Source organism: Salvelinus namaycush, unplaced genomic scaffold (assembly GCF_016432855.1).
Source record: "Salvelinus namaycush isolate Seneca unplaced genomic scaffold, SaNama_1.0 Scaffold208, whole genome shotgun sequence".
In the NCBI taxonomy this organism is placed as follows: Eukaryota; Metazoa; Chordata; class Actinopteri; order Salmoniformes; family Salmonidae; genus Salvelinus; species Salvelinus namaycush.
Genome location: NW_024058875.1, coordinates 44,244 through 54,188, shown reverse-complemented (window position 1 = coordinate 54,188; position 9,945 = coordinate 44,244). Strand labels below are relative to the sequence as shown.

Sequence of the window (9,945 nt, the reverse complement as noted above, 5' to 3'; positions counted from 1 at the left end):
GACTAGTTGAGTATCTGGAGCATCAGCATTTGTGGGTTCAATTACAGGCTCAAAATGTCCAGAAACAAAGACTTTCTTCTGAAACTTGTCAGTCTATTCTTGTTCTGAGAAATGAAGATTATTATTCCAATGAGAAATGCAAAGGGTATTTTCAGAATCTTGTGCCTGCACAATTTTATGCCACTTGATGTGAATTGGAAAGCCACGTGTTGTGCGCTCCTCGTGTCATGCACTCACAGAGGAGTAAGATAAGGAGAAAGAGGTCAAATGGGTGACAATGAGACCAGAATGAAATAGATGTGTCCATGTTAAGTTGTTAAAGAATCAATGTGCATCATAAATTATAATTGAGGTATACTTAGACAACCTATGCATACAAATATATATATATATATTTTTATGATTATCGCTCTAGATTGCAGGGAAAGGCTGTTTCAGGTGTTTAAAAAATGCAACATTCTGAAATTTACAGAAGTGGGGGGGGGGGGGGGCAACAGACTCCCTCTGGACCACTCCTCCTCCATTCTCACCTGCTTAGTTCCCACCTCTAAAATAATGGGTACATGACGCCCCTGCCTGTTACCCATAGATAGACAGGCTAGAAATGTTTTAACAATAAATGAATAAAATAAGCTTGCATTCAATTTGACATTCAACCACTGGCGAAATACCCTCACAATGATTTCAAACTGTGTTTCTAATACACAATGAAATGAAACACAGACTACCCCTTGCTAATCAGGAAACTCTTGGGTATGTTGTGGTGGACTGTCATTAAAATGACTTCACGGGAATCTGGTAATTATGTTTGTAGTGTAGCTAGCCACTGAGTGGCTCTAAATTCACAGTCAGCATGCAGTCAAAGCTATAACCAATTTTCGAGCAAACTAGTGCTCTCAACAGGCTCTGCATTTCAGGAATCACAGTAGCAATTAATCCTGGTGCAGGTTAAATTATTTAGCCATTTAAACATACGTTTTTTAAGGAAAACACTACGTTTTTGCTATAGCCCTCACTGGCTTTCATAACGGAAAACACAACGTTTTTGCTATTGCCCTCCCTTGCTTTCATGCGATTTAAAGGTGAGCTTGTCCTAGGTGTCGGACTCGAGGACTGTTGCTATCCATTGGAGCGCTGCGATTGGTTGCCCAAAATTCTGGGGCGGGGCTTAGTGAAGAGTCAATTGCCCCTTCTTGCACACAACAAGCTTCCATTCCCCGTCACAAGGGAATTTATGACTGATTTAAGAGGAAATGAACAACCCTCTTATGGTCAAATCTTACTTTATTTGGCACTAAATACGTACTTACTATAGTCCTTTTTTTATTGATATGGGAAAGCATTTTTTAAAATTAAATTGAACATGTGCTCTTCTTGACAGAATTTTTACATTTGGTTAAATCAGTACCCACAATTGACTAATTTCGTGGATAAGACCCACAACTGTTATAGTCTGTGAACTGAATAATCTTCTCACTGAACCTTGAAAACATTATAAACTAATGGTACTCATTGTCAAGTATTCAAGTTTAATTATGTTTCTCTGAACAAATACTTTCATTAAGGAAGTGCACTTAAATTATAGTTAGAATAGGCTCATCAGAATATAATTTTGTATTCAAAAGAAGAGCACTTTAATCATATTATTTAGTTTTTCTGAACAAATACTTTTCTACAAGGAGAGTGTAACGATTCTCGTCCTGGGAAGATGAGGAAGGATCGGACCAATACGCAGCGTGGTACGTGTCCATATTTATTAAATGAACACTGAAATAACAACGATTATGACCAAAACAGTTCTGGCTGGTGAAGACACACAACAGAAAACAACTACCCACAAACACAGGTGGGAACAGGCTACCTAAGTATGGTTCTCAATCAGAGACAATGATAGACAGCTGCCTCTGATTGAGAACCACACACGGCCAAACACAAAGAAATAGACAACATAGAACACCAGACATAGAATGCCCACCCCAACTCACGCCCTGACCAAACCAGAAAGACATAAAAAAGGAACTAAGGTCAGGGCGTGACAGAGAGCACTTTGATTATATGATTTAGTTCAATTAGGTTTGTATGAATGTTTTCTAAAAGAAGTGGTCTTCCTATACATTTATATAAATAAATGTATGATTGGAGCATAAATCCACACGTTTTTACATCCATTAGTCAACACAGCCTACAGGTTGAGAGAATGGACGAGAGAGAAAGAGAGAATAGACACAGAGAGAGGGGGATGATTGAGAGAACAAGAGTGCTTTCACTTTTGTTTTGAGAATGTAGACAAAAATAATGACCTTGATTTACTCTAAGGTGTGGAGAAAGATAGGGAATTTCACCAATAACTCGTTTTATGTTCAGTAGGCTCACTATGGCAGGCTATAAGTTGATTGATTGTAATCTCATTTGAGTAGGCCTACTTACAATTCATATGTAGCTTCTCTGCATTAAAGTCTATCAAACACATGTGAAATATTTTGTCTTCAATGGGACTCCCTGTTAAAAAAAGTCAAATAAATAAATAAATACATTATTGGTAGCTGGGTCAGTTCAATTGTGTCTACCATAATTTGCTTATTACCTTGGTAGGCCTACCAGGTTAAGCACAATATGTTGAGATTTCTTCAACTGCAGGGACAACACCTTTTTAATAGTTAGCAGAATGTATTTTTCTTCTATAATTCCCATAAAAATGTCTATACTTCTATAATGTCCATACTGTAGCGCCCTCGTCCGGTCCACACAGAAAGTATGTGCCCGAAATACGAGGCTCACTGGGCTGCGCAAGCTCAGCTGACGGTTTTCAGGACAGGGTACAAGAAACTGAACGTCTCGTGAAACAGAAAATGGGCGAAGGACGGTCTATGTTAATTTCTTTTTGGCAGTGAAACATGTTGACATGAAACATGAAAATTAATTACAAATGTTGCGTAATATTTATTTATATTATTTGCACACACAGTGCTCAACATTACCATAATCACCAAATTAATAACACTATGTTATTGAGTATTTGTCCTGTTTCTGGTGTTTTACTTGAATGCAAATCCTTGTAATGCATGGTGGATGTAAACATGGTTATGTGTTACGCCGTCACCAAAAGAGGAGGTTGCCTACACTTTATGCATTTATTTATAAAACACTGCACTATGATGAATTGTCAGTAAAAAAATATATCTGCAGAAGTTTAACTCATTAAGAGTTTCTGCGAAATTGGTGTTAAGTGAAAAAGTACACTGTTGCATTTTACGCAAACTTTACACAGGGTTTTTAAACCCATTTATTTCTCTAAATTATTTATATACTTTACTCTGTTCGCTCAGATAGAGAGTCTGTACAGACTCACGTATAAACAGACGCAAAGTCATAACTACAGACTCTCTCTCATACGATCTATGCATTCTCCCCTCAGACGGACGCATAATTGCATGACGCACCGGGGAGGAGTGTGGTCGGCATCGCCTATATATACCCAGTCGCGCTCGCTTCAAACTCAGCAGAGTAGCAGCGCTAACAAAGAGTCAGGATCCCCCAAAAGCAAGTAGAGCTTGCATTCAGCATCTAGCTCTCGTACCAAAGACATTTGTCGGTGCGCAAAACTCGCAATCATGATTAAAAAAATATCGCCTTCTGAGAACGAGTTTAACATCCCGGCCAAAAACTGCCACAGGATGGTGATTCTAGGATCCACAAAAGTTGGCAAGACTGCTATCATCTCTCGGTTTCTAAATAAAAAAGTCGAGGACCAGTACACGCCAACAATCGAGGACTTTCATAGAAAATTATATAGCATTCGGGGAGATGCGTACCAGTTGGACATTCTGGACACCTCTGGAAACCATCCTTTCCCCGCTATGAGGAGACTCTCTATCCTTACTGGTAAGCTTAACTCTGAACGAATGAAACAGACAAATGTCTTTATGTAAAAGTGAATCATAATATTAAGCTGCATTCTGCAAATCACTTTCTATGAGAATATTTCAATTTAGCTTCACTAAAATGCATGCTTATGCGTAACGCAAAACTTGTGCTGTGCATTATGGAAAGTACATTGACTTTTGAGCTGTGATATTAATGTTCCTTCCATTTCTCTCTCCTCAGGTGATGTTTTTATCTTGGTGTTCAGTCTGGATAACAGAGACTCCTTCCAAGAGGTCCAGCGCCTGAAGCGTCAAATTTACGAGACCAAGTCCTGCCTGAAAAACAAAACCAAGGAGAACGTGGATGTCCCGATAGTTATCTGCGGGAACAAGTGTGACCGGGAGTTTAACCGGGTGGTTCAGAATGAGGAGATTGAGCAGCTGGTGGCTGGTGATGAACAGTGTGCCTACTATGAGATCTCTGCAAAACGGAACACTAATGTCGACCAGATGTTTCAGACTCTTTTTACCATGGCTAAACTGCCCAACGAGATGAGCCCGGACTCTCACCGCAAAGTGTCCTTACAGTTTTGCGAAGTACTGCAAAACAGCAGAAGAAAGTCATTCAGAAATAAGAAATTCAAAGACAGCGAGGTATACGGGATTGTGGCACCGTTCGCGCGCCGACCAAGCGTGCACAGTGACTTAATGTATATCAAAGAGAAAGCTACTGGCTGCAGCCAGGGAAAAGAGAAAGACAGATGCGCCATCTGCTAAGGACTCACTTGACAATGCACATGGAGACATGTTACGAGATGTTCTATACAGCGATGGAGATGATACCCGCCAGGCTTCGTGCCAGTGTGCTGAGTCCGGGATAAGGAAGCACGTCAAGACGCAGTGACAGCCAGGGGTGTATGTCCCAAACCATGCGAGAAGGCATGCCATGGTCATTGTCAGATATTCCCTGTGGAGTCAGGGTGATCAAATGTGATCTGGCTTCAGAGAACCTCTAGTGTTCTTGTCACTATAGCTACATGCTGTAAAATGACATTACTGAATGGAGAATGTAGCCTACACTTATGGGGTGGCATTTGTTTACATGTTCTTTTTTCACACGGAACTGAACTTGAATGTTAATTGCATACTTAACGCATATGAATGCTTATTCTTATGTCATCGTTTACTTTTCACAAAAAAGAAACATGGAGAAAATAAAATTATCCATTTGAAACGTATATCCTATGTCTATCATCATTTTTAACATTGGTAAAGCATATTCCCAAGCCCTTTCAGTGACACTCATACCATTAGCTAAACAAGTAACCTGTACCTAATTTATGAAATACATCATTTCTGTGAAGAGTATATAGCATATGGTAGCTAGCAGATTGATGTTTCCATTTAGGCCGATAAGCTATTCACATGTAATTCATGAAAAATAACAGCGCACGTAAGGTGGCTCATGCTACAATCTTACTAAGAAACGGAGTTAAAACAAGTCAGAAGGAATTAAAACAAAGGTTTATTTTAGGCCTACCGCATTGGGAATCTGCAGCACTCAATCTTTATAGCACACCAACAAAACCATGACCTAAAATAAGAATCCACTGCATATACAAACTTGACGAGGGCATTATAATTCAGTATGGATAATACATTTTTTACAAAGTAAAAATGGGACAGTTTACAAAACAACAAGATAATGCCTGAAGGTAGTGTTATAGTGAAATAAAATGTTTTCTGGTGGTTTTGACAAACGGGATGAGTTCAAGTTATACTGCACGAGTTGTTAGGTTGGAAAGGCACATGAGATAACACGGAGCCAAGAGATGGAATCCCCCAAAAATACTCCATATAAACAAGATCATTTCTCACGATTTCAAATGGATGGTCATTTTCTCAGTCCTCTAAATATAAAAATATATCATTTGCAGTACATGTGTGTTCCTCTCCAAGTGTCTCCTGAATTCAGTTAGTTTCTTTGGGACTGTCAAACATCCCTCACGACGCTTTGGGAACCTCAAACATACACAAACTCTTGTATTTCTGCAGTAGCTGATTCTTGGTGCGGACTTGCTCCCGCAGCGTCTCCAGTTCATGCTGCTGCTCGGACAGGCTCATGTCAATTCCGGGCATGGCTCCGATCTGCTCGCGCGCTTCATGAATCCTTGTCTTAAACTTGACCAGTTCTTGATGGACATCTTGACTATCTTTGTCCATGCTTTCGACATAGATGGACAAAGAAGTACACGTTGTTTAAAACATATTATTTTTTACAAAGTACTTAAACATAATTTAACCAAATTGTTGCTGCTTTTCAAGATTAGACTTTTGAACTGCAACTAGCAAGCTGGCTAACGTTAGCTTCACAACACGTCCTACCAAACCAGGACAAATATATTCATCAACTCTCCCCGGTAATAAACACATTATAGAAATATATGTCAAATTAAAGATTTACCATTTTATAATGTCATGAACCAAAGGGAGAAAAGAGCAATCATCGTTCTCACTTCCTCGCTTTGGTTGATTCGTCGCCATCACGGTCGATGCGAATTGACTGGCGCCTACAATTTACATCATCAACCAGTGGCAACCATAGACTTATATAGACATCGCATCATTGTACAGTATCTGTCCCATTATGGCATTTGTGAGAGCACTGAAAATATTATTAGTATACTGACAATGTATGTTCCTCCGCCCTAACAATGGGATTCCTTTCTTTGGATTGGTAGATACATTTCATTATTGTAATCATTTTCTAAATATTCAATGAGGTTGTTGATGTCAGCTGCCTGTATTCAATAGAGAGATGCTACGCTACTAGCCGCATGCCAGGAATATGCATAGCCATCTCAAGACAACTCCTATATAAAGTGTTTTTTTCTCAAAGTTTCCGTGATGTCACGTGTCATACTTATATCAGTACACCTGTAACAACTTATGCATTATAAAAAATTTATTAGATCAAATAAACCTCACGCAGGAAATAAGTCATTAATTGTCAATAAATTCGACACGCTGTCATTGACCTCCATACAAAAATACCTTGCTTGATGGGCAAAACAACGAAAAAAACGCCACCTGCTGGAGGGAGACAGATTTTCCTCTGAGTAGGGCCTTTCTCTTCCTCTCTGAGCACGAGCAGCGCCATGGAGGCCATCTCCATTTTGAAGTAGTCCATTTTCTTCTACTATTTCTATGAGTTGGCAAACAAACTGAAAAGGTGCATACTGCCACCTAGAGTGTGTTGTTTGAACAGCTATAAAGCCAATGTTGCTGGGTTTACTGCGACCTGCAGTTATGGAAGGTTTCATCACACGTATAATTCATTGGCTGATACCTCCTAATGACCTAGATGGAATTATAGGATCCTCAATTCCTTAACCCATAGGAATTCCCACCCAGTTGACTACTTCAAAATAGTGAAAGTCCTCAATAGATTTGCCTATACTAAAATAAGAGTCCTCTATCTATCTCTATGGTGCATTCGAAAGAGAGAGAAAAAGCTAGCTAAGCAAATTACTTTAGATGAGAAGAATGATCTATTTTTAATAACTTTAAAATACATTTAAAAATCGAAAGTCCTAATTGTATTATTATTTTTGGTTTGTTGTTAACGTTTACTTGGCATAATAACCAGAGGTGGAATAATATTTGTGACTTGATGACTGTAACTGTTTCCTGTAAAATTGTTAAAGCTTTCATTTTGAAATAGTAAGGGCAACTGAGACATTTTGTCACTGGAGCAACAGAAAACGATTTGCACTGTTGCAACATCATCACATAATGTTCAAAATGTTAATCTGGAAACACCATAGTCAGGTTCTCCTTTATACTACTTATAATACATTTTAAAAAGGAATGCATGGACTGATGGTGACAGAACAATCTTTTTACGGATTTGGTTTTGTGATAGGTAAACTGACAGGGACAGTCAGCTACAACTAGGTCCTGTATCTCAGTTGGTAATGTTGGCATCACTAAGGTTGTGGGTTCAACTCATGCAAGGACTACAGGAAATTAAATTGTAGACTACTCACTATCCTGTCAGTCACAAAAATATTACTAAGTGGCATACATTATTATATGCATCTGTGGTATGGTGGCAGGTAGCCTAGTGGCTTAGAGTGTTGGGCCAGTGACCGGAAGGTTGCTGGTTTGAATCCCCAAACTGACTAGGTGAAAAATCTGTTGATGTGCCCTTGAGCCAGGCACAACCCTAATTTCTCCTGTAAGTAGCTCTGGATAAGAGTGTTCTAAATGTCTACGTAAAATGTCTTACTAGTACTGAGCTAGCATAGCTTAACTGTTAACGAGTTAGTGTCCGCTATGAACCTGGACTAAAACGGACCAATAAGAGCGGTCCTCTGCACAACCTCCAAGCCTTTCAAAACACTGGGTGACATAACACACAATTGCTGCCCGGTCTCTGACTGAGCAAACACAAGACTGTTTAATTAAATGTGCAGGATGAGTTAGCATGTGGCTAACTGGCTATATCTACATAGGCTAATGCAATGCAGTCAGGCGCTATTGTTTACAGTTTGTGTTGGTGTCAATGCTATATCCAGCTCAATACTATATCCATGTATCCAGGCCAATGCTATATCCAGGTGTGTACATAGGCCTAGTAAACCCAAAGGTCACTGATTGTAGTGGTTGTGCCACTATAAGTCTTACCCCCTGGAGGGTTCTGGTCCAGCATGGATGAGAGGAGGAGGAAGGAGTGGGTAGAAGGGAAATCGTGGTGGAAGAGTGGGTCATGCGCTCGCTTGCCCATTGTAGTTTCCTGCTTAGGCCTACAGATGAGTTAGCTGACAACCTCAAGAAAACGATGAGTGCGATTCAATGGGGCAGAAGCCTGGGTGTTGTTGTGATTCCGGATGGCCAGATAGCTAGCAAGTATTGGTAAAAAGCTGTAGACAGGTGGTTATTACCAGGTTATGATGAGGTCTTAACTATGACCAGTAGGATACACAATATAGCACATAATATAGTGGTCACAATTATGACCAACTGGTCGTATGGTGGTCAGAAAAATATGTCATACTCTGGTCAGTAAAAATACGTAAAATAAACGTCCTTTTCCAAACAGTTTGCGACCAGAATAAGACGTCATAAAAATATGTCATACTGACGTCTTTTCAACCAGGTTTTGCCCACTGGGATGACAAGACGCTGCCATGTGGGAAATCGTAGGTGACTCGTTTCAGCTAGTTTTATATTTTTCTTTATACCGTGTCTTGATTTGAGGTGTTTTGACTGATGTCATGTGTAACGCAGGTCAACTAATGTTGAATACTAATCGGTACTAGTAAGTTTCCAGTAACCGATCATATTATACTATATTGCTATTGATATGTTTAAGTTGACAGCTATTACAAATCAGATGCCAGAAGCTGCATGATGAGCAATTTATTTTGAGCCAATCAAAATCCATTTCCTAACCTCACATTATACGCCAGTTGGCGCCAACATGTTCAAAAAAACGGAGCTAGAACGGAACGTGAAGAGCTACCGCCATTCCATGGAAGAAAAGCTCGGTTTTAAATCGTTGAGAACTTGTATAAAACTGAACTAAAAAGAGAGAACTGGATATTTAACACTCATTTATCTATACAAACGTGCTGTGAAGGGATTGAGGGAAAGATTGACGCCAGGATTTGGTGAGTTTTGGTGAGTTTTCATATTGCTAGCATTTTGTGTGTATTCACACTGAACCAAGAATATGCACAAGGCGTTAACATTTAGGCTAGGTCAGTTATCGATCAATTGAAATAGCAAACTTTAGTGATCATGCTACTCATGCATGGCGAACTATTTTAGTTTTCATAATTTGATAAAATGTGATTAACTAGTATCATAATCCATTTTGGTACACTTATGTTTTAGATGACTTTATAAGAAATGAGGTTGTCGGTGTAAGCACTAGTACTTTTCATTTGCCCGGGCTAGTCTATTGTTCAGTCCACGTGAGCCTTGTGCTATAGTTGTGTAAAGTCCTTTGCATGAGAAGATTTATTTTTCTTGGAGAACACTATGGTGTGGTAGGATTTTTCTTGCAAGACATCAT

At 39.4% G+C, this 9,945-nt stretch overlaps 2 protein-coding genes across 2 annotated transcripts; one reads left to right on the top strand and one right to left on the bottom strand.

Annotated features, from left to right (window-relative positions):
- The first annotated feature begins 3,605 nt into the window (after positions 1 to 3,605).
- On the top strand, positions 3,606 to 4,640 carry LOC120038069 (dexamethasone-induced Ras-related protein 1-like). Its single transcript, XM_038984013.1, has 2 exons — positions 3,606 to 3,882; positions 4,105 to 4,640. The coding sequence occupies exons 1-2, from the start codon at positions 3,612 to 3,614 to the stop codon at positions 4,638 to 4,640; spliced, it is 807 nt and encodes a 268-aa protein (XP_038839941.1). The 5' UTR covers positions 3,606 to 3,611.
- A 725-nt stretch (positions 4,641 to 5,365) lies between these two features.
- Positions 5,366 to 6,512, bottom strand: LOC120038072 (mediator of RNA polymerase II transcription subunit 9-like). Its single transcript, XM_038984016.1, has 2 exons — positions 6,328 to 6,512; positions 5,366 to 6,087 (listed from the first exon to the last, which is right to left on the bottom strand). Exons 1-2 carry the CDS (start codon positions 6,405 to 6,407, stop codon positions 5,868 to 5,870), a joined length of 300 nt encoding a protein of 99 aa, XP_038839944.1. The 5' UTR covers positions 6,408 to 6,512; the 3' UTR covers positions 5,366 to 5,867.
- Between the last annotated feature and the right edge of the window lie 3,433 nt (positions 6,513 to 9,945).